The 25,779-nt window shown below is 36.3% G+C and overlaps 1 protein-coding gene across 8 annotated transcripts in view; it reads right to left on the reverse strand.

Annotated features, from left to right (window-relative positions):
• Positions 1–25,779, reverse strand: part of CEP135 (centrosomal protein 135) — a 79,488-nt gene that overhangs the window by 34,032 nt on the left and 19,677 nt on the right. For 6 of the 8 annotated variants that reach the window (XM_033425360.2, XM_004268257.3, XM_033425361.2 and 3 more), the window contains 8 exons: positions 23,594–23,722; positions 21,462–21,677; positions 18,247–18,312; positions 15,574–15,712; positions 12,638–12,861; positions 8,319–8,471; positions 7,265–7,417; positions 2,546–2,623 (listed from right to left, as the gene is read on the reverse strand). In XM_033425360.2, the coding sequence (XP_033281251.2) occupies positions 2,546–2,623; positions 7,265–7,417; positions 8,319–8,471; positions 12,638–12,861; positions 15,574–15,712; positions 18,247–18,312; positions 21,462–21,677; positions 23,594–23,722 (1,158 nt within the window). The remainder of the gene's footprint in view (positions 1–2,545; positions 2,624–7,264; positions 7,418–8,318; positions 8,472–12,637; positions 12,862–15,573; positions 15,713–18,246; positions 18,313–21,461; positions 21,678–23,593; positions 23,723–25,779) is intronic. The other 2 variants (XM_033425358.2, XM_033425357.2) reach the window with 2 other exon arrangements.

Genomic DNA, 25,779 nt, shown 5'->3' on the forward strand with positions numbered 1-25,779 from the left:
ACTACCACCCTATCTTAATTAATGACTCTAAAGCCTTTATATCTAGTAAGACAAGTTCCACACCACGTTCTTCTTTAAAATTTCTTTGTGATTCTTGGTTCTTTGCTTCCATGTAAATTTTAAAATCTATTGTCAGTGTTCACTCTCACACACATCCACCCACCCAGCCATCTTCTTGGGATTTCAGCTGAAACTACATCAACTCTACAGATGAATTTGGCAAGAATTTACATTATTTTATAAACATAATATCTGTCACCTTTTTAATAAATTGGATATATCTCTCCACTTATTTAGGTCTTCCTTAATGTCTTTCACTAAGGATGCAAAATGTTTTCTATTAAGATCCTGCAAAATTATACATAGGTATCTTGTATTATTTATTGCTACAAAAATGGTATGGATTTTCTTTTTATCTTGCTTAGGATTTGTCATGCTACTAGAATTCACTGTACATCCTGAATCAGAGGATTCCTGTGTTTTCTATCATACCTAGAAAAGTATCAGTTATTATGTCTTCAAATACAGCCTTCTCTCATATTTTATTATATTCTCCTAGAATTTTGACTAAATAAATGTTGGACCTTCTCATTTTATTCTCTAAGGCTTTAACTTATTTTATATTTTCTATCTCCTAGTCTCTTTCCAATGATTTCTAGTACTTCAGATATATTTTCCAGTTCATTAATTCTTGCTTTCAGATTCTGGGCAGGCTAGAGTGACAGGGACCCTTCTACCTGAAATAACTAAAAATTTGGGCAAAGCATATGGAACAATGGTTTTCAAAACACTGGCCATTAGGCAATGATGGATAGTGACCCCTGAGAGATGAAACAAGTGAGATGAGCCCTATAATTGTTCCAGTTTATTGCCTGAAGAATTTCCAAGCTGTGGCACAGGGAAAGAAACCAGCTGGACCTGGTGATTCCCGTAAGTTCAGAATACAGGACTGAGAGTCAAGGGAGGCCAAAGCCGTTAGAATTCGCAGGGCGGATACTGGAGGAGAACTGCACAGAGTAAGAGCACCAGAGATCTATAAAGGGTGCCCCTTGAATCTTCAGCTGAGGAGAGCACAGCTCACAGAGAGCTACCCAAGGCCAGGGAAAGAACCATCAAAGAATTAGAGGGAACAGTACTGAGGGCTCATGCAGGGCCAGGAATAGGTTCTTTTCCCATCAGTCATTTGAAAACCTCATAATTCATGAGGCAACTGGTAGTGAGCGTACTCAAAAAGATTTGGATTCAGTAGTAAAACAAAATTAGTCCGAAACTAAATGCCATTCTAGTCCCACCTAATTAAGCTTAAAAGCAAAACCAAAAAGTAACAAGCTACTTCCATCTGACTTAAGCGTATCCCAGAACAAACTTCAAGAGTGTTTCTAGGAATACAAGCTCTCCAGCAACCAAGAAAATAAAATTCACAATGTCTGACATCCAATCTAAAGTTACCAGGCATACAAAGAAGCAGGAAAATACAACCTATGAGGAAGAGGGAAAAAAATCAAGTGGCCCAAAGCTGATAGAAACAGATGATAGAATTAGCAAATAAAAACAATGAAGACAGGGAAAAAGAAACTAGTCAAAACAAAACACAGAAAGCAAAAAAGACTATCAGAACACATACCAATTTGTTAAAAGCCCTATCTCTAGTGAGAGCAATAAGGAATGAAAATGATTTTCACTTTTTACTCTAAGTCTGTATTACATGATTTTTTAAACAAGAGCAAAACAACAATAATCATAGCTAACACTTACTGAGTGCTTACGATATGTCAGTAACTATACTAAGTTCTTGATATCTATTAACTCATTTAATTTTCACAAAAACTCTAAGAAGTAAGTATTAGCACCATTTCTATCTTACAAATAAAGAAATTAAGGGATGAAAAGTTTAAGAAACTTGCCTACAGGTAACAGGTGACAAAGATGGATTTGAATCTAAGTAGTCAACCTTCAGAGTACATACTCCTAGTCACTGTTATACAGTTTCTCTAACATATTATTTTTTAATTTTAAAAACATAAAAAAAAGAAAAAGAAAAACAAATACCATATGCTAACACATATATATGGAATCTAAAAAAAAAAATGGTTCTGATGAACCTAGGGTCAGGACCGGAATAAAGACACAGATGTACAAGATGGATTTGAGGACATGGGGGCTGGGCGGGGGAAGGGTAAGCTGGGATGAAGTGAGAGAGGGCATGGACATATACACTACCAAATGTAAAATAGATAGCTAGTGGGAAGCAACTGTATAGCACAGGGAGACCAGCTCAGTGCTTTGTGACCACATAGAGGGGTGGGATAGGGAGGGTGGGAGGAGACGCAAGAGGGAGGGGATATGGGGATGTATGTATACATATAGCTGATTCACTTTGTTATAGAGCAGAAACTAACACAATATTGTAAAGCAATTATACTCCAATAAAGATGTGAATTAAAAAAAATGATAAAAACAAACAAAACATACAGTACATTAAAACTATAATTAAAATAGTCATTCATACAACAAAATATACCCCAAATTCAGTTTGATAAATTACCTGGTGATTAACACATGTCAAATGTTCAACAGTTTTCTCTAATTCGGATTTTCCCAAAATACTCATTTCATGGAGATTCTGTAAGAGAATTTTATAGATGTTCACTCACGTCAGATAATAAAACAAAATTACCAAAGTAAGCAATGCAAGTCTACAGTACTATTTTATCTGTCTTTTTATAACATAGAAATGTTTTAGAAAGAAAATCATTCGAAATTTTACCAAAACAATGCTTTTGGTTGAAAACAAAAACACAAGAGGTTCTCATCTTTTATGCTTTACCTCCATGTATGACTATAACAGAAGACACAGATTGGTATGGGTTCATTTATAAAGATTTACACAGATCAATCCATTAGCACAACTATAAAGGGAAAAACCCAGCAGGTTAAGTAAGCTCAGGAGAATGCCCTCATGAGAGGAGATGAAAGAGGAAAAGAGTATAAAGGAAGAACAGATGGGATCAGAAAGACACAGGAAGCAGAATGCTACAGGGCCATGCAAGTGATCAGTTTCAACAATGAGCTGGTCAACAGCGTAAACACGAGTGTTGTTATTTTTGGTTATATTACCTTATCCAACTTTTGCTGATGCTAAGTCTAGGACAAGTGATATGCTGGTGTTCTGTGAGAATTTTTCGTGCAAATTCTTACTTCCATCCATGTTATTCATTAAAAATAAGTAAAGACATCTGATGTTTGGATTATATATTTCATTGAAAAGATCACTGTGCTGTATGCATTTTTTTGTTTATTAAATCATTCAACCGGTATTGAGTACATACTATATACCCAGCACCAAGTAAGGTATTAGGAATACAGTAAAATGGATAAAGTCTCTGATGTCATAGACATTATAGTCTATTAAAGACAAACCTTAAACAGATATTAAAATAAAATCCATGAATATTCTGCTAGGAAAAGGAACTTTATGGCGACATACTGAAAGGAGTCTAGGATCTAGGGTTCATTTCCTTTGTGAGGAAATGATGTTTAACTTGGCTATAAAGGATGAACAGGAATTAGCCAGGTGAGGGGACTGGAAGGGGTGAAGGATTTTTTCCTTAGAAAGTTGAGGGCAAGAAAAAGTCCATTAAGCCTAGCGTTGAGAAACTGAGGGGTGAGGAATAGGGGGGATGAGCTTGGGGAAAAGAAGCTAGACCTTGAAGTAGGCAAGGGCCAATCATCGAAGTCCCTGAAAACAGTTAATGGATTTTAAATAGGAAGTGATGTGATCGGATTTATATCTTTGAAAGATGACTCTGACTTCAGTGTGAAATACAGATTTGAGAGGCCGCTAATACACTAGTGCAGTTGAGAGAGAATAATGGCCAGAATAGGATGGTAGCAGGGGAACAGAAACAAGTAGGCTGATTGAAGAGAAACCAGTGTGAGCTGAGGAGCCAGATTCTTTGTGACTTCATTAGCAGGTGATCTTGGACAAATTATTATTACTGCTTTTTTAAAATTAAGGTATAGTTGATCCACAATATTATATGTCTTAGGTGTACAACGTAGTGACTCACAATTTTTAAAGATTATACTTCATTTATAGTTTTTATAAAATATTGGCTATATTCCCTGTGCTGTACAATATATCCTTGTAGCTTATTTATTTTATACATAGTTGTTTGTACCTCTTAATCTCCTACCCCATTTTGCTCCTCTCCCCTTCCCTCTCCCCACTGGTCACCACTAGTTTATTCTCTGTATCTGTGAGTCTGATTCTTTTTTGTTATATTCACTAGTTTGTTTTATTTAGATTCTATATATAAGTGATAACAGACAGTATTTGTCTTCCTCTGACTTACCTAAGCATAATACCCTCCAAGTCCATCCATGTTGTTGCAAACGCCAAAATTTAATTCTTTTTTTATGGCTGAGTGGGTACTCCATTGTGTGTGTGTGTGTGTGTGTGTGTGTGTGTGTGTGTGTATACATATATATATATATATATGTATATATATCACATCTTCTTTATCCATTCATTTGTTGATGGACACTTAAGTTGTGTCCATATCTTGGCAACTATAAATAAGGCTGCTATGAACATATATCTTTTCGAATTAGTGTTTTCATTTTCTTCAGATATATACCCAGGAGTGGAATTGCTGGATCATACAGTAGTTGCATTTTTAGGTTTCTGAGGAACCTGCATACTGTTTTCCACAGTGGCTGCACCAATTTACATTCCCACCAACAGTATACAAGGGTTCCCTTTTCTCCACAACCTTGCCAACATTCGCTATTTGTGTTTTTTTTTTGACGACAGCCATTCTGACAGGTATAAGGTGATATCTCGTTGCGGTTTTGAATGTCATTTCTCTGATGATTAGCAATGTTGAGCATCTTTTCACGTGTCTGTTGGCTGGGCAAATTATTTAAACTCACTGTAACTCAGAGACCACATCTGTAAGCATTACCTGACTAAAAAGGCAATTGTGAAGATTTGTTGAGATAGCTCTTGTAAAAAGCACTCAGAACAGAGCTTCCCACATGGAAAGGGCTTAATAAATGTTAACTATTATTTAAGAGGTAGCATCAATAGGACTTTGTGATTAAATGAGAGATAGGAGCTTTCAGGGAAAGAGGACTCAGTGCCTGGGTTCAACAACTGGGTAGATAGTGGAACAACAGGAAACTACTAGAGAAGACTTAAAGACTGAGAGGATTAGTTCAGTTTTTATGTAAAAGACCTATTGCAAACTCATAAATCCTGACTCTTGTAATCCAGAAAGATTCTGGTCATATGAATGTCACTTTTTCTGAGTTTTTGGTACAAGTGCATTTTTTTAATCCTGTTTTTACATTCCTTAGTCATTTCAATGATATGGAAAAGGCTAAACCAGTAGCTTGTACTAAAACTTGCCATATTGCACAGAAGTTTTCCATTTGGTAATTTTAACAATTATTTTTATAAAAAAGCACTTTCTGGAAGGCAATATTCCAAAGGATCCCAATTAAAAGTATTTTGTAGGGGTAAAACTTTAACTGAAAATTTATGACATAAAGACTACCCTTATAATACTTAAAATGTTTTTATTCTTAATCTTAGCGACTAATTTCTAAGCATTAATTCAATAATATTTATTGGAAGTAAATTATGGACTCTGTAATAGTTAACAGTAATAGTTTAATATTGAGTTCTTATAATGTACTGAGCAGTATGAAGTGCTTTATGTATATTAAAATTTTGGGGGAGATTATAAAATATAAAATACTGTCCCTAGATATTATACCAAAAGCACACGCAATAAAAGAAAAAATAGATAAATTGGACTTCATCAAAATTAAAACCTATCTGTGCTTCAAAGGACAATACTAAGAAAATGAAAAGACAACCCACTGAATGGGGCAAAGTATTTGCAAATCATATATCTGATACGGGGACTATATTGAGAATATATTGATACAAAGTATTCTTATAATTCAATAATAATGAGACAACCCCATTTAAAAATGGGCAAAGGATCTGAATAGACACTAAAGAAGATATACAAGTGACCAAATAAGCACTGAAAGTAAGCACATTAGCTAACAGAGAAATGCAAATGAAAACCACAATGGATACTACTTCACACCCACCAGCATGATGATAATAAAAAACCTAATAACAAGTACTGGTGAGGATGTACAGAAATTAGAACTCTTGTACACTGTTGGTGGGAATATAAATGGTAAAGCCACTTTGGAAAACAGCTTGGCAGTTGCTCAAATGGTTATAGTTATCATATGAATCTAGGTATATGTCCAAGATAAATGAAAACATATATCCACATAAAAAGTTGTATACAAATGTTCATAGCACCATTATTCATAACAGCCAAAAAGTAGAAACCACCCCAATGATAAAATATTTTCTATCCATAAAATGGAATATTATTCCACAATAAAAAGGAATAAAGTATTGATACATACTACATAATGGATGAACCTTGAAAACATTATGCTAAGCTATGGAAGCCAGACATAAAGAAACACTTACTGAATGATTCAATTTATATGAAATGTCCAGAGTAGGTAAATCTAGAGATAGAAAGTAGATTAGTGGTTGTCTAGGCCTGAGAAGGCTGGGGAAAATTAAGAGTGGCTGCTATTGGGTACAGGGTTTCTTTTCGAGGTAATGAAAATCCTCTAAAATTGATTGTGGTGATGGTTGAACAAGGCTGTGAATGTACTAAAACCAAAGAATTGTACACTTTAAATGGGTGAATTATATAGTAAAGTGAATATCTCAATGAAGTTGTTTTGCAAAAAAAGATAATGCCCCTCCACATGAAGGACTTCCTATTGAGATCAGAGGTTGGTTCTTTTCTATAAGGAACCAGATGATAAATATTTAGGCTTTGTGGACCATACAGTTTTTATCGCAGTTACTCAACTCTGCCACTGCAGCACAAAAAAAGCTACACAAAACACATAAACGAATGAGTATTCCAATTAATGAGTATTATCAGCAATGAAATCTGAGTTTCATAATTTTCATGTCTCATGAAATATTTTTCTTTTGATATTTTTTCAATGATTTTAAAATGTAAAAACCATTCTTAGCACACGGGCCATACAAAAACACAGCGTTCTGGATTTGGCTCATGTGCCATTGTTTGCCAACCCCTGATCTAGATTCAAAGTAGTCATGTCACAGGAAAACATATAAAAAGACCTCCCCTTTTCTCAATAAATTATCTTTTAAAAATAAGTCAATTAAGTCAATACGTACTTTTAACTTTTCTTTTAAAGCTTCTCTTTCTGCCATAATCCTTCTTAAGTCAGATAATGCAAGTTCTTTTTCCTTTTCCATAAGACTAACAGTATTATGGGAGACTGTGGTTTGGGCAGATTCTTGTCTGAGTGCAGATAATTCTTCCTGAGCCTTAATGTATTAAAGATATAAATTAAAAAACATTGGACATGCTCCCAGTTTAAAAAAGGCAACTAAACATACGCTACTTTTGCTCTCTTCCCAAATGCCACCAAAATGAGAGTAAAAGGATTAATGTAATAACAGTAATAATAAAAACAAAGGACAAGGAGATTGAGGGAAGTGCCAGCCACAAAATTTGGGAAACCAAATAGCACATGGACAACTAGTAATAAACTAAGCAGTCCCAAGAAAGCAGAAATCTAAGCTAACAGTGGGAAAAGCCCAGAAGTGGATCAATTTGTACTGCAGAATCCCAAAAAAGCACCAGAAGTGAAAACGGCTTTTTCAACTTGGCCTCTTAACCCGTATGTCCTTCTCTCCCTCTAAAAAAAGCAATAGGATTTCATGGGAGATTGGTATGGGAACAAATTTTGGTGATAAACACCATGCTTTGCTCAGACTCACCTTGCCCTCTAACAACTGAGGCTTTATAATTAGCCCAAACTGTATTGAATCTCCCCTCCCTATCCCTAGAGGCTAAGTCCTTAATATCCAATTAGTGAGTGCTACCCACTGTTTCATAGACATACCCCAACATGTCTGAATCCCAAGGATACACTTGGCTCAGAGTCAGGCTGAGACTCATTCAGTAGTTTTAGAAATAGGGAATTATCCCTAACTGACCTGACCCATAGATAAGCTAGAAAAGAGGAAGAATAAATATGAAAAAGCAATAGAAATCTCTGCTTTGGGAACAGAATGATAGTAGAAACTATTACTTATTAATTCTAACTCTGAAGGAAAATCACTAAGGTCCATATATTACAGTAATTTAAAGGATATATACTGGTACCATTACAGTTAACTGGTGCTATATAATCTGTTGGCTTAATTATAATCAATATCTTACTTCATTATATAAGACACTTAGTTTATCTCTTTCTGCTGTCAATAATTTAACATTGGACTGTATATCCTCCATATGTTTTTCAAATCTCTCTAGCATATGCTGAAGTTCATCTCTTTCTCTTGTGATCACATGAATTTCTGAGTTGTAATCACCCTGAAACATAATTCAAAAACAGAAGTTATCATTTGTTATAATTATCACCATTTGGTTGCCACAAGGATGCTGATGATGAGACTGACTGAAAGATGCTAACAGACAAAAAGAACACAACTTCCTTTAATGTAATTAAGGAACACAATTTTTAATCTATAAGGAGAGAAGGAGAGAGAGTGCTGGCAGTACTGGGGCAAATTTCCTGGCCTTCAAGTTCCCAGCAAGGGACCCAGTTGCCACTGATACTACTTGATCAGATTCCATGAGATGTTTCAACTGTCATTCTCCCTGAGTTGTTTATACTGGTGGTAACTAAAGTATAATCCCCAGACCAGAAGCATGTAGCATCTGAGAACTTGTTAGGCATGCAAGTTTTGGGGCCCACCCCAGACCTACTCGATCAGAAACTTTGGGGACAGGGCCCAGTAACTGGTTTATCAAGCCCTCCAGGTGATTCTGATTCATACTGATTGTTGGGAATCCCTAGTTTATAACCCTCTCCAGGGGAGGAATTAAGAGGGTATGTGTATAGCTGCTCATCCAGTACAAGTAACTGTACAGCCTAGCACATTCCTCAGTGTCTTCTGTGACTGAATCTAAGATCAATTTCCCTAGCACACCAAACCCCAACTATCCCAGCTTCAAACCTATGTGAGGTCTATTTTTGCAATCAGATAAATATAAATATTTCTTTTTTTTAAGATTTATTATTTATTTATTTTTGGCTGCATCGGGTCTTAGTTGCAGCTCACGGGCCCTTTGTTGCGGCACGTGGGATTCTCTCCAGTTGTGGAGTGTGGGTTTTCTCTTCTGAAGTTGTGGTGTGCAGGCTCCAGGGAGCATGGGCTCTGTAGTTTGTGGCACGCGGACTCTCTAGTTGAGGCGGGCGAGCTCAGTAGTTGTGGCGCGCGCAGGCTTAGCTGCCCTGCGGCATGTGGGATCTTAGTTCCCCGACCAGGGATCGAACCCACGTGGCCTGCATTGGAAGGCCGATTCTTTACCACTGGACCACCAGGAAAGTCCCAATATAAATATTTCTACCAGACGGTGTACATTAGGGATGTTCACTGAATAAGCAACTACTTCCAACATTTCTAAAACAAGATTTTGCCTATTATTCCAGTACAATTCAAAAAATCCACTATCTTCATAGCTATTGTAGAAAATAAATACAGTAAATGTAGACTTGGGATCTGTGGTATATTAATGTTCAAGTACTAAATGCAGAAGCTCCAGATAGTGATAATCTGATAATTTGGTACACTGGGAAGCATCCTAATCTGTTATTCAGTATCTACTGTGCACATACCATGACCAATATAGACTTGGTAAATGGTAGATATCTGTGAAGTTCCCTTCACCTGCCACTTGGAAATAAGTTATCCTCTTGGTTAAACAAGCAAAATTAAGGCATAATGGATGAGATTAGCTATATGGACACCTTAAAGGACAAGATGTATTATAGGACAAAAGCAATTAGGGTGAGGACTTAATCAAGGTTTAAATAACAATAAAAGAAAATCTGTAACTTAACAGTATCTAAATAAAAATATCTTACAGAAGGGAGGTGGGCTGCCTATGTTTTAGAAAGGAGAGCTCAATGAATAAGGATTTGACAGTCTATTTTCATTACTGTCTAGGTCTCAGCTTAAACATCACTTTCTCTAAGGAGTCCTTCAGGATTCTCCAACCTAATTCAGATCTCCCTCAATGTACTCTCATAGCATTCTGAATCTTTCCTGTATTCTTTCCTCATTAACACTTACTTTACATGAGATTATAAAGTTATTTACATGATTGGGTGTTTAATGTGTCTTTACCACTAAAATGTAAGCTCTATCAGGGACACAGTAGGTATCTGGTCTTACCACATCTTCAGAACCTAGCATGGTACCCAGTAAAATGAATGAATTCTCTACTTTTCCAAATAGATCTTGTATGTAGGCATTTATATTTGTGTTAATAATTCCCTTTTACCACTCCATTGTTCCTAATACACACACACACACACACACACACACACACACACACACAGGCACACACACAATGCTAAAGACTGTGAGGATAGGAAACAGGTCTTCTTTATCGCATATTCTGGGTGTCTCATTCATAGTACATTCTCAGTGTATGTCTACTGAACTGAACCTAACTTTCTACCTAGACCTGATGTGCTTTGAACCAGCAAATAATAAGGAAATGAAACATTTACTAGGAACTAGGTGTTAATGCTGAACCCTTCTACAAATTATCTCATGTAACCTTCACAAGAGGCTGTAGTTACTTTCCTCACTTTGCAAATGAGGAAACGTGAAGTTAGGTAACTTGCCTAAGGTCATAAAGCCAGTGTGCAGAGTTGAAACTTCTATCAGGTTTCCAAATCCAAAGCACTTTCTGCTACACTATACTCAAAACTCACATTTGGAACCCTAGTCAGTACAACGTGAAAGAGGACAGTGCCGTCCCTACACAGACAACAGAGAATCAATGGGTGTACTGTTGACAAAAATCATTGATATTAAAAATGTCAATATTTTACTGAGTTGCTGCAATCCCAAGAAACTCTGCCTAACAATTTGCCATAAAGCAGGGGTTGAAAACTCACAGTCTGTACCTAATTCAGCTTTAGAGAAGTCTTTGTTGTCTGCCAACAAGTGTTTCTAAGCACGTTTAAAATACCCAATTTTAGGTGGGAATTTACTCTAGTTCCCAGCACTCACAACTGTCTTACACTCCATCCATTTCACTCATGTACATCACCTATTATTCCCCACCATGCCTGAAATTTATTACTGGGACTTTAAAATGCTATCAATGTCCCAACTTTCTAAACTTTAGAAAGTGAATTCTTTATCTACGTCAGGTAACATTAGAATATTTCAAGAAGTAAATAAGTTGAAGGGGGAGAAAGTCTCTCCTAATTTCACCAGTACCTTACCAGTACATCTCAATTTGTCTTTCAATTATGAATTCACACCAAGCAAACAAATCAAATATTTAAAAGCGTTGAGGTACTTATCTACTCAGTTCTATTTAATAAATACTTGATTAAACTCATCAACCATCTTGTAGAAGATTGTCTGACACAATGAAGGTGATCAATTCAGTGATTTTTCCCGATCCCTAGGTATATATGGATCTTGAAAACAACTCAGTACACATAAATTAACTTACACTGCATTTTCCAGCAATTCATTGTGCTTGTAACAGATAACACAGCATAGTGTTTAAACTAAACTTTGTAAGTCAAATTCAGCCACTAGCCAATGAGGTTAAAAAACAGTCTAATCAGAAAATGACTCAAAACCATTTGACAATGGACAGAGATCTTCAGGAAAAAGATGACATAGTTGGTTAATAGAGCCAAGTCTGAAATCAAATGTTCTGAGTTTTAATGATTTTACTCCTAACTTCCCCTAATTTTATCTAGTGTGTAGACAACATTAGGGTCACATAAGCCTCCAGGACTCCCATAGCTCCAAAGCTTAAAATAAAGAAAAATCTAAAGAACCCAAATGATATTTATAAAATGTTGAAAATAATTAAGACCTAAAATAGAGACACATGCTTTTAATCTCTTATAAATCATGGTTAACTTTAAGTAATATATGTCTTTAGACTACCGAGTTGCAAATGTGATTGTAGTGGACAAATGGGATGATCTGTCCAGCACTCACTGACATTTTGTACCTTCCCCTGTTGCATAGTTATCATGGAAGATGACTGGTCTGTACAATGTGGCCTGGCTTTCTGACTGGTCCAAGGCTGGGAATGGCATGAAGCCATATAAACAAAGCCACTTTGCTTCAAGAGACAAAATGCATCTGATACAGAAAGTAAAGGATAGAAAGAGAGGGAATATCCAATAGCATGAGTTCCAGTTTCTGGAAGCTCAGATGCCCCTGCACTCCTCCCATATATATAATGAGCTATTCAATCTTTCCTTAATTTCCAGGAGTCAGTATGCTTTGCTTTGTTCTTAAGTAGTTTTCCTAATTAATACAGTGTTCCTAAAGTACAGGTCATGGAAGAAAACAAAAATCAAAATTAAGAAAGACTTCTTAAAAGCAAGTAGAATAACGTTAGATTTAATACAATAATAAACCATAAAAGTTTGCTCATAAAGATACTTTCTTGCCTTATCAATTACTCTCATAAAGAGATATTACCTTTTCTAGTGTCTTAATTACTGGAATTTTTTCACATGTAGAATGACTTCGAGAGCAAGATCTTCGCTGTATTAAATGCTGGAGTCTTTCTAGCTCTTTCTTATAAAAATCTCGTTCATCTTCTATACCTTTCAGAAACGTATCTAAACGAGAAGGTGACTTGTCTCGTCGTTTTATTCCATGTTCTAGCCTCATCCTCTCAACTTCCAAAGTAAGTTCTCTTTCTGCAAATTAAAGTATAAAATATTAAAACAATGTTGCATATAAAATGTATAATCAGCCAAATAAATTGTATCAATAACTTTTACAATGTAAGTTACTAAAAATCATTAGCTATTTCGTATATCACCTATAACTGCCAGGTATCAAAGAGGTAAATGCTGAAAGGAAAAGAGAAAAAAAACAAAAGCAAAAATTAAAAGTTTAAATAAAATCCAATAAGTCAAAGTCCTCTGCTTTTGTCATATACAAGGATAGGTACTATTTAGTACTACACAGTGAAGCAGTAAATCATCACATGGTACATTCTGATGACCTGAAAATGCACTAAAAGAAAATTTACCTGTAAACAATTGATCATAATGTGGGCAATTTTAACATTAAGCTTGAATTTAATATAGTATATATACAAAGAGGTCAAAACAACTAGTCTTTCTTTAAATAAACACAATTATTAACTTTTACCATAGAAATCACCTTTTCAGGAGTCATAAGTAGCCTAATACTGGCAATTTCATATAGTTCAATTTAACTGATATTCTTTATAGCTCTAAAGCATGAAATGATTTTCAAGACATATTCTGATTCACTTCCCATCTTTTCTTTCATTCATTCCACAGATAATTATTGAGTATTTACTATATGCCCAGCATGAGCTAAGGATACAAGTATGAAAAACATAGCCAAGGTCAAATAATTATTCTAGTTGTAGTAGTACAAGAGCTACAAAAGAACAGCATGCAATGCAATCTGGAGGATGAATAGGGAAATTCATTCTGAGGAGTGACCAGAGAGGTAAGAAAGTATGAGAGTGGAAGGAACAGGCAAATGTGTTAAATGCTAAGTCAAATAAACTGATGAATGGAAAAGTGTCCACTGCATTTAGCATAATGGAGGTGAGTGGTGACCTTAACAAGAGCTGTTTTATTGGTGACGTGAGGACAGAGCCAACTGGAGTGGACTGAGGTGATAAAGGGTAGTTGGTGATCAAGCAGAAAAGTACAGATGACTTTTTAAGGTGTTAAAGCTATGATGAGAAGGAAAGAGTGGCTGGATAGGAATGGGTACAATTTTTGCTTTTAGAATGGGAGAAGGGTAAGCATGTTTGAACACTAATGGGAAAAAAACAGTACAAAGGCTAAAGTTAGGAAAGGAGATAATTAATATGAAAGCGTTATAAAATTAGAGAGAATGGGATCTAGAGAACAGATGGAGGCAGTGGCCTTTCATAAGAGGTACAAGTAACAGGAGGGACGATAAAGATGGACAGGTTCAAGATCTGGGGACAGGAAACCGACAGAATGCCTCCCTGATGGCTTCCATTTTCTTAGGGGAAACCAAAGGTTAAGATCATCCTCTTAGAATGGGTTTACTGAGAATGAAAAACACTTGAAAATGTTCCCTGCAGAGACTGGGCAACTAAGCAGTAAGAAGTATAGAGTAAGATTTCCACACATCACTGAGGGGTGGGTGCTGTGGTTTGGGACCATACAAGTTACAGTGCCGTTGATACTGTCGGGTGCACACGCAAGGACTGCTTAGCTGCTCATGTGTGAGTACTTTGGTTGATCCATGGCTAGGTTTTGTGCAGGGGGATATATTCAAAACACAAAGGAACGAGGGAGTTTCAGGTATCTGAAAAATTACACTGAAATGGCAGGATAGAGCTAGCATGAAAGGAAGTAAATTGCAAAGTTTTATATGTAGGTCTAAGCACTTTAATAATATATTAACCCATTTAATCCTCACAACAACCTTCTGGATTAGGTGCCACCATTAACCACACAGATATGGAAACTGAAGCAATGCTAAGGAACATGCTCAGGTCATAAGTAGAGAAGCTGGTAAGTAGAGAAGGTTAGACAGATTATCCACATGAATGCTGAAGAGCCTAGGATATAGCTTCTTCTTAAAATAGCACACTGGCTTTCTTTCACTACATGGAGTTTGATGGCACCAGGCTTCCACACTTGCCATCCCCTCTGCCTGGAAAATTGCCCCAGATCTTCATATGGTTGGTGTCCTGTCACTAAGCCCTTGGATCAGTTGATCTCTAGCATACCCTCCCATTGTATTTGAAAATTCTTACCACCTAAAACTAACTTCTTCACTTATGTGCTACTAGTTTGTCTCCCTAACTAGATTAAAGCCACCACAAGAGCAGGGGCCTTTGTGTATCTTGTTTACCATTATGTACCCTGGCACCAAAACCGGTTCATAAACACTTGTCAAATGAATGAATGAACAAATGAATGAATTCTTACAAGTTCCTTAAATCAACTCATTTAGGATGGGGTACCTGGCAGAAAGCCTATTTCAAGTGTGTGTGTGTGTGTGTGTGTGTGTACTTTAAGGTGATAAAACTGCATTTACTTAAAAAGATTCTATACTTCAATTTTCCACTATTTCAGAATGGTCTTCCGCGTAATCGTAATTAATTCTATTACTGCATGCCTCAAAGAAGGATATATGTACATTGAAAAATATTCAAACGGGGTTCCCTGTACCAACTAGTCAGAATGTAAAAGGCCCCTGTAAGGTCCCTGAGACAGAGAGGTTTTCTACTGTATCTCAGTGCCTACTCTGGTTTCTGATACACAGCAAGCACTCAACAAATATTTATTGAATGAATGAATGAAAGATCATCTACTACTAAAAATAATACATTAAGAAGACATCACAATCATTTTTTAAGTTACCAACATTTCATATTTTACCTGTAACTGCGAAACTTTCAATTTTTTTGTTAAGTCTTTGCTTTTCTTGTTCAAGCTGATGAACAACAGTTTCCAGGTCTGATTTTATAAGGAGTTCATCACTCAGCCTCTCCTTTTCTTTATGACATAAGTTTAATTCCTGAAAATTTTAACACTATAATTAAGATTTCTAGCAACTTTATAAATATAGCACTTAAAACAGATATTTGTAAGCACATTTATTTAAGAGTAAGTCACATACACACTTTTAGTCAGTCAAATATATATGGTTTCAATGAAAGTTAATTATCAATTATGGCTAAAAGCAACAATAAAACCCAAATTCAACAGTGCTCCTTTCTAAAGTAGTAGAACTATCAGATTTTATTTTCTTTTAATTTGTTTCTTTTAATTTGTTAGCATACTGTCTTTTTAAAAAATGAATATGTACTTGTGCAATAAAAAATTTTAAAGTTTTTTATGTTTAAAGGAAAGCAGAAGTTAAGACAGTGCTCTAAGACTACCATAGGTATACATAAGTACAAAGGTTTCTCTCTCAGCCTCATCTGCACAATGAGGATAAGACCAGTACCTGGACACTGAGGATTCATCTATAAATGGATGACTCTGTGAATGTGAAGCACTCTGTACAGTGTCCGGCACATGGCAAGTACTTAATAAGTGTTAGCTAATGATATCATTAGTATTTACCTTAAAAAAAACAAAAAATGTAGTGCCAATGGAAAAAATAAGAAGGTCAGAAAGTACAGCAACATCTTGCTGTCAGGCAACAATACTAAAATTTGGTCAGAGTTCTGAGATAAGCATTATGAATCACATATAACTGTATACAGCGTGCATAAAAACAGCACTGAACAAACAACAAAAATCCCTGTCCTCACAGAGCTTACACTGTAGTGAAAACATCAAAACATCTACTTTACATTTATTGACCTCACTGGAGAATTTAAAAATATCTACGAAACTCAAGAGTAGACAACATTTAGCAGGTTTAGCTAATTCAATTATTCAATATTGAGCTGAACTGAATACCTGCAGTTGAGTAAAACAGGAAGCCATTGTGATGCACTGTTTATAGTGAGCATATAAAAATCAACAAGTATTTGAACACCTACTATGTGCCAGCATATCACAAATGGCTTTGTTTTTTAATTTGCCTTATGACTGCCACCAGAACATTACAGCTTGACTGTAAAAAGAGTATAAGTAATGAGAAAACTTGGAAATTAGTATTAGTCTTTTCATTATTAGTGGAAACTCATCCAATTTAACAGGCTATTAAAAAAATTCTTAACAATCTTTTGGATGACCACCTAGAAATTTCTACCTGTAAGACATTCTTTCTGCCAGTTCTAGACTCTAAGACTATATGCTATATCTAGGTTTATGCTGGGATGATTATTAGTTTTCTCATTTGAAGACCACCAGAACAAACAATATGACTAGTAAAACGGTTTGTAATGCCAAACAAAATTATTAAAAGACGACTGAGTGCTTTTAATAAAAGTCAACAAAATTTTACAAAGTAACTATCAATTTTTAGTTTAAATATTAGTAAACTGACAAGTCATGAAGTCATTTAAAGAATATAAAATTCCTAACAGGTTTTCCAAATTTGAGTGTAACTTGCTACCTATTATATATGATATTAAAGAATTATAAAAATATAAATGAAACTAAATATATACATACAATGGAATATTACTTAGCCATAAAAAGGAGTAACGATACATGCTATGACATGCTTGAACCTTGAAAACATTGTGCTAAGTGAAAGCCAAACACAAAAGGTCACATATTATATAATTCTATTTATACAGAATATCCAGAATAGGCAAATCTACAGAAAGAAAGCAGACTAGTGGTCGCCAGAGGCTGAGCAGAGGAAAATGAGGGGTGACTGCTAATGGATATGAAGCTTTTTCCTGGAGTGAAAAAATGTTCTGGAATTACATAGTAATGAAAAAAACCACTGCACCTCCTATCTTCCTCCTCACTTTTTTGCCCACGCCAGCCTTGCCAATGGCAAGTTAAAGACTGACCAGACAGCCCCTCAGGGAGTAGATACAAAACTGTGGGAGCAGAGTAGCAATGAGACCCCCGAGAGATGAAGATCATTTTAATACCTTAAATTACTTTCCCACATTTTCTAAGAAACCAGTTCATTCATTGGAAACTCTGATGCCTTTGTCTTACTCTGCTTACACTTTAGATGGCTTTCTACTGTCCACTAGAATAAAATCCAAACATCCTGCCATGGTTTAGAATGTCTTCCATAATTTGGACAAACTATGGTTGCACTCCTTTGTGCCTATACCAAAACCGCTGAATTGTTCACTTAAAAGAGTGAATATCATGATAGGTTAATTGTATCTTAGTTAAAAAAAAGTATAATAAAACATAAAAATTTTCTTGATGAAAATGCTGGCAATTCAATATAACAGCAGTCCCCAACCTTTTTGGCACCAGGGACTGGTTTCGTGGAAGACCATTTTTCCACGGATGGGGGTGGGGATGGCTCAGGCGGTAATGCGCGTGATGGGGAGCAGCAGATGAAGTTCTGCTCATCCGCCGCTCACCTCCTGCTGTGCGGCCCGGTTCCTAACAGGCCACAGACCGGTACCAGTCCACGACCCGAGGGTTGGGGACCCCTGCAATATAACACCTACTTACCAGTTGAAGTTTTCCCATTGTTTCTTCAAGATTCTGCATTTCAGATAGCTTTTTTTTAATCTCTTTCTAGGAATAAAAAGCCTATTAGGTAAATACCTAAAAGTCAAGAATACTTATCACTAAGTCACAGTGCAAATGAGACCAAGCCATTTTCCGAGCAGTTCATGTTCCCTCTCACCAGTGAGACCTGAGGCATTAGCCAGCCCTAAGCCTCAGTTTCAATGAGGAGGAGGCAAAGTTTAGGTTTCTCTAATTTCTTGGTATCCTGAATGCTTACAGGGACCTATCTGTAACATATGAAACGAGAGGGCTACTTGAAAATCTTTTTCTATCTGTATACTTGTAGGACTTTTCTTGATCCTTGATTTTTAGGATTCATCTTGTGGCCCTGTCATTTCCTGACTTTCCTATCTTATTTGCTTTCTCACCACCTGCTACTACCAACCTGGATCCTCTACACTGCAACTGAGAGTGCTGAATGCCAAGATTAAAATATTATAACCTAGGGGCTTCCCTAGTGGCGCAGTGGTTGAGAGTCCGCCTGCCGATGCAGGGGACACGGGATCGTGCCCCGGTCCGGGAAGACCCCACGTGCCACGGAGCGGCTGGGCCCGTGAGCCATGGCCGCTGAGCCTGCGCGTCCGGAGCCTGTGCTCCGCAACGGGAGAGGCCACAACAGTGAGAGGCCCGCGTACCGCAAAAAAAAAAAAAAAATTATAACCTAATAGGAATCTTCTATTGAGCCAAGGTGTCATTCTTGATTACTGCCAATTGGACACGTGAAGCTGTGTTCAATATGTTGTATGCACAGCACAGAATATGCAAAAGGAAGTGGAAAAGGAGAGGAATGAGATATAGGAGTGTTGCAATGAAACTAAAGCCACAAAAGCAAAATTAAAACTGCAATAATTATGTTCTTCATTTTCAAGGCTGTCTTGACTATTCTGGGTCCCTTAAGATTCCACATGAATTTTAGGATTATTTTCCTATTTCTGTAAAAAATGCCATTGGGATTTGGAGAGGTATTACACTGAATCTGCACATTGTTTTGGGTAGTATGGACATTCGAGCAGTATACAGTCTTCCAATCCATGAACACAGGATATCTTTCCATTTATTTCTGTCTTAATTTCTTTCAGCACTGTTTTACAGCTGTCAGGGTACAAGTCTTTTGCCTCCTTGATTAAGTTTATCCCTAAGTACTTTATTCTTTTTTGATGCTATTGTAAATGGGATTATTTTCTTAATTTCCTTTTTGTATTTTAATTACTAGCATATAGAAATGCACCAGGTTTTTATGCAATGATTTTGTATCCTGCAAGTTTGCTGAATTTATTAGTTCTGTTTTTGTTTTTTTTTTTCTTTTTAATGGAATCTTTAGTGTTTTCTACACATAAGATCATCTCATCTGGAAACATAATCTTACTTCTTTCTTTTAATTGGATGCCTTTTATTTCTTTTTCTTGCCTAATTCCTCTGGTTAGGACTGCCAGTACTATGTTGAATAGAAGTAGTAAGAATGGGCATCCTTCCCTTGCTCCTAACCTTAGAGGAAAAGTTTTCAGTCTTTTGTCACTGGGTATGATGTTAGCTGCGGGCTTTTCATAATATGGCCCTTATTATGTTGAGGTAGTTTCCTTCTATTCCCCTAATTAGTGGAGGTGACACTATAAAATTAACTCATATTATTCAACTGATATAAAGTAGTGATCTTCAAACTAGGTTATACTCATTCCTGGGATAACATAAAGACTATCCAAGTATTATGTAAAACTATCATATATATATATATATACACACAAATGATATATTATTTACAATATATATTATATATATGTATATATAGTTTCAAGGAATCAATATCTGGATTTTTTTTTTTTTTTATAAATTTATTTATTTATTTATTTTGGGGTGTGTTGGGTCTTCGTTTCTGTGCGAGGGCTTTCTCTAGTTGCGGCGAGCGGGGGCTACTCTTCGTCGCGGTGCGCGGGCCTCTTACTGTCACGGCCTCTCTTGTTGTGGAGCACAGGCTCCAGACACGCAGGCTCAGTAGTTGTGGCTCACGGGCCTAGCTGCTCCGTGGCATGTGGGATCTTCCCAGACCAGGGCTCGAACCCGTGTCCCCTGCATTGGCAGGCAGATTCTCAACCACTGCGCCACCAGGAAAGCCCTGGATTCTTAAATTTGCACATACAGTCCTTCTTAAAAATTATCTACCTGAGAACCTGCTTGTGCTCTAGGTATCATGTGAGTTCTTCTTTCCCACTTCCCCTTCCAAAACTGCCTTTTCTCCACTTTTCAAAAGAAGGGCATGCATCTAATGTAATTCTATCTCTACTTATAAAAAACTTCCGAAGCACCAGACAAAAAGATAACCTGAAATGTTGGAGCTGGCCGAAGCCTTTGATTAAGACACTATTTTCTCCCATTATATCTTACTAAGAGATGTATTTCCAATAAAATTTTACTTTTTAATTTAATAAGTATTTATCAACATTTGTACTACAGTTGTCACTTTGATCCACTGATTACTAATAATTATAATGATAACACTATTTAGAGGAAAATACTAACACTCTGAACCTTACAGTCGCAGGACATTTTTTAAAATAAAAAATTTCAATTCATGTATTTTTTTAACTGCAGAGACATTTGATATGAGTTATTATAAAAAGATATTCAAGCATAAAATATGTTAAAATAGGATAAAATTTTGTGAGGATTTCAAGAAGGGTCATTTGGATTATACTGGCTATATTTAAAAGAATGATATGACAGTTTTAAGAGATCAATACTTACAATTGATTAGAAATTACATCCTTTGCATCTATTTAAACCTGAAGATGAAAAATGTTAGCTATCAACTTAAAAATGTGCAAGGACATACACAGTTTTAAAAAATACCTTTAAAGGTTCATGAGCACAAAATGACCTAGAGGACAAACTTCAGAAGCCTGCTCACAATGCAGAGATAAAAGGACAGAGATGAAAATCTTGTAGAAAAAGAGGATAGAGTCTGGAGAGCTGTCCTAGGAAGAGATGTGCTTCAGAAAGACAAACAACTAGAAAAAGGGCAAGAATTTAGGGGATGTAAACAACACCTTAGAAAAACGTGAATTACAAAACAAACCAAAAGGCCTGAATAGGACATCAAAAGGTCTCAAGCTCACCATACTCTAGGAGAATTAATGAGCACCTCCACAACCTAGACACACCTTTGCTTCCTCAAGTTCTTTGTCGGCAGTCTCGAGCACTTCTTCTTTATGTCTTTCCAACTGCTGTGCTAACTGGTCTATTTCAGTTAATTCCTGGCAGAGTTTTTCATTTTTATTACTTAAATTAACAACTTCAGTAGTTACTGTTTCCTTGGTTTCCATAAGCTCTTGTATATGCTTTTCCAGGTCTTTATTAGCTTGCTGAAGAAAGTCAACCTAAATTGAATTTGTAATTCATAAGGTATATAAATTGGAAAATTATTAAAATACTGAACTTCCAAAATATTTCAAAATACTATATTTAAAAAAAACCCAAAAGTTAAAACCCCAGCTCTTTTACATTTGCAAACTTATACTGTTTCTATTTGCAAAACTGACAATGTGTGGTTTAGTAAAAATATATATCCACTGTCTTCAATTTTCAAGCATGGACGGAAAGGATAAGTAAGAAATTTGTGTGAACTTTTTCCCAATGCAGAGTTTTAAAAATATGACAAGATTATCACTACGAAGATAATATTAGTCTAGAGTGCTGTCCAATATAGTAGCCACTAACATCCACACATGGCTACTGAGCACTTAAAATGTGGCTAGTCCAAACAGAGATGTGCTATAAATGTAAAATACAAACAGGATCCCAAAGACTTAGTACAAAAAAAAGTAAAACGCTGCAACGATATTTGACAACATTGATTACATGTTGAAATGGTAATATTTTGGACATATTTAGGTAGATACATTATTAAAATTAATCTCATCTGTTTTCTTTTTACTTTTTTAATCAGGCTACTAGGAAGTTTTAAATTACATATGTGGCTCATATCCTATTTCTATTGAACAGCACTGCTCAAGAGTTACTGCTGATATTTGGGGCTTACTCTATTCTGGTTGCAGTCTAGGCAGCAGTGACATTTAAATTTCTGAAGGTCATGGAAACAACCTAAATGTCCATCAGAAGAATGGATAAAGAAGTTGTGGTGTGTAAATATATACACACACACAACAGAATCTTACCTAGCCATAAAAAAGAATGAAATAATGCTATTTACAAACACATGGATGGGCCTAGAGATTATCATACTAAATGAAGTAAGTGAGAAAGAGAAAGACAAATACCATATGATACCACTTATATGTGGAATAAAAAATAATAATACAAATGTACTTATTTACTAAACAGAAACAGACTCATAGACATAGAAAACAAACTTATGGTTACCAAAGGGGTAAGGGGATGGAGGATGGATAAATCAGGAGTTTGGAATTAGCAGATACAAACTACCATATATAAAACAAAGAACAAGGTCCTACTGTATAGCACAGGGAACTATATTCAATATTATGTAATAAAACATAATGGAAAAGAATATGAAAAAGAATAATATATATAACTGAATCACTTTGATGTATACCAGAAACTAACACACATTGTAACTCAACTATACTTCAATTAAAAAACAAATAAATAAATTCCTAAAGGTCATTTGTCATGCTTCATAGAAGTCTCTTGTTCTTTCACTCTTAGGTCAAATGCATGACAAGGGAAACCACTACATAGGTAAGTGAAAACTATATGTTTAATTTTTATATTTATTTTAAAAAACCACCTTTTATATATTATAAAAGAAATACTGTCATAAAAATTTTGAAAATGGAGAAAATCATAAAGAAGACTATCGCATCACACAAAGATAAACATTGCTAGTGTACTTTGGTGTATTCTCTTCTAGTGTTTTCTCTTTCTGAATGCATACACACATTTTTTTGGTGTGTGTGTGTGTGTTCACCTAGTGTTTTTTTTATTTTTTTATACAGCAGGTTCTTATTAGTCAGCAATTCTATACACACACACTTTTTTTTAAAAGCAAATTGAAGGTTACATTTTACCTATGGTTTATTCTCTTCTTTTAAATATTTATCATTATGGTGTATATATTCCTACCTCATTAAATATTCTTAAAAAACATGAGTTTTCAATAGCTGTACCCAATTTTGGATACTTTGACTCCATCAAATTTTTTCCACCGTAAATAACAGCCAAGAAAACAACGCTGTCACTTTCACAAACCCACAGACCATTATAAACACTTATGATTTCATATGCTCAGTGAAATAATTATAAAACTCATTACCTGAATATTTAAATGAGCAATAAGCTTTTCGTTGGCTTTATTTTTAGTCTCCAGAGAAAGGATATCAGGGGAGCGACCCCCATCCAATGCAACCGACAGTCGTTCTATCTCTCGTTCTCTTAGTTCAATCTGAAGACATAAAGTCGTGCTATCATTTTAAAAACTCGGGTTTTCAACTGAAATGATTAACACTGGACAAACATTTATTTGGATATACTTCCATTTTTCTTAGGTCCCACAATATATACAAAAGATTAACATTCATATATATACCCACACATAAATGGGATTACGAAATGCATTTATGCAGAGCAAAAATATACACAGAAAATATCAACCTAAGAACTGTCGACATAGGTTTCATAAGTATTTTTATTGAAGAGATTCTTCCTAATTTTTTTGTTTTGTTTTTTCCTCCTCTAAGAGTAGGCAATGTTTATATAAAAAGAAACTACTAACTACTGGAATTGAGTCTGAACTACTTCACTGCCTGGTGGAATAAATGTGGGATAAACAAATGAATGTAAAACACAAAGGAAAGTGATTTGCTACTGAAACTCAATATTAAAAAGGATATGAGGCTGGAGTGAATTTAATTAATTATCTATTATTTAGAAAACAACAGACTATGATTAAAAACATCACTACCAACCACGAATTCACATACAAGAATCTGGAAAAACAACCTGAACCAAGATGGCGGAGTAGAATGACGTGCTCTCACTCCCTCTTAGGAGAACACGAGAATCACAACTAGCTGCTGGACAATCATCGACAGGAAGACACTGGAACTCACCAAAAAGGATACCCCACATCCAAAGACAAAGGAGAAGCCACAATAAGACTGCAGGAGGGGCGCAATCACAGTAAAATCAAATCCCATAACTGCTGGATGGGTGACTCACAGACTGGAGAACACTTATACCACAAAAGTCGACCCACTGGAGTGAAGGTTCTGAGCCCCACGTCAGGCTTCCCAACCTGGGGGTCCAGCAGCGAGAGGAGGAATTCCTAGACTTACAGACTTTGAAGGCTACTGGGATTTGACTACAGGATTTCGACACGACTGGGGGAAACAGAGGCTCCACTCTTGGAGTGCACACACAAAGTGGTGAGCGCACTGGGACCCAGGGGAAGGAGCAGTGACCTCAAGGGAGACTGAACTAGACCTACCTGCTTGTGTTGGAGGGTCTCCTGCAGAGGCGGGGGGGTGGCTGTGGCTCACCGTGGGGACAAGGACACTGGCAGCAGAAGTTCTGGGAAGTACTCCTTGGTGTGAGCCCTCCCACAGTCAGTCATTAGCCCCACCAAAGAGCCCACCATAGGCTCCAGTGTTGGGTTGCCTCAGGCCAAACAACCAACAGGGAGGGAACCCAGCCCCACCCATCAGCATTCAAGCAGATTAAAGTTTTACTGAGCTCTGCCCACCAGAGCAACAGTCAGCTCTACCCACCACCAGTCCCTCCCATCACGAAACCTACACAAGCCTCTTATATAGCCTCATCCACCAGAGGGCAGACAGCAGAAGCAAGAAGAACTACGATCCTGCAGCCTGTGGATCAAAAGCCACATTCACAGAAAGACAGACAAGATGAAAAGGCAGAGGGCTATATACCGTATGAAGGAACAAGATAAAACCACAGAAAAACAACTAAATGAAGTGGAGATAGGAAACCTTCCCGAAAAAGAATTCAGAATAATGATAGTGAAGATGACCCAGGACCTTGGAAAAAGAATGGAGGCAAAGATCGAGAAGATACAAGAAATGTTTCACAAAGACCTAGAAGAATTAAAGAAGAAACAAACAGAGATGAACAATACAATAACTGAAATGAAAACTACACTAGAAGAAATCAATACCAGAATAACTGAGGCAGAAGAACGGATAAGTGATCTGGAAGACAGAATGGTGGAATTCACTGTTGTGGAACGGAATAAAGAAAAGAGAATGAAAAGAAATGAAGACAGCCTAAGAGACCTGTGGGACAACATTAAATGCAACAACATTTGCATTATAGGGGTCCCAGAAGGAGAAGAGAGAGAGAAAGGACCCGAGAAAATATTTGAAGAGATTATAGTCGAAAACTTCCCTAACGTGGGAAAGGAAACAGCCACCCAAGTCCAGGAACTACAGCAAGTCCCACATAGGATAAACCCAAGTAGAAACACAACAAGACACATAATAC

Source organism: Orcinus orca, chromosome 4 (genome assembly GCF_937001465.1).
Source record: "Orcinus orca chromosome 4, mOrcOrc1.1, whole genome shotgun sequence".
Classification (NCBI taxonomy): Eukaryota; Metazoa; Chordata; class Mammalia; order Artiodactyla; family Delphinidae; genus Orcinus; species Orcinus orca.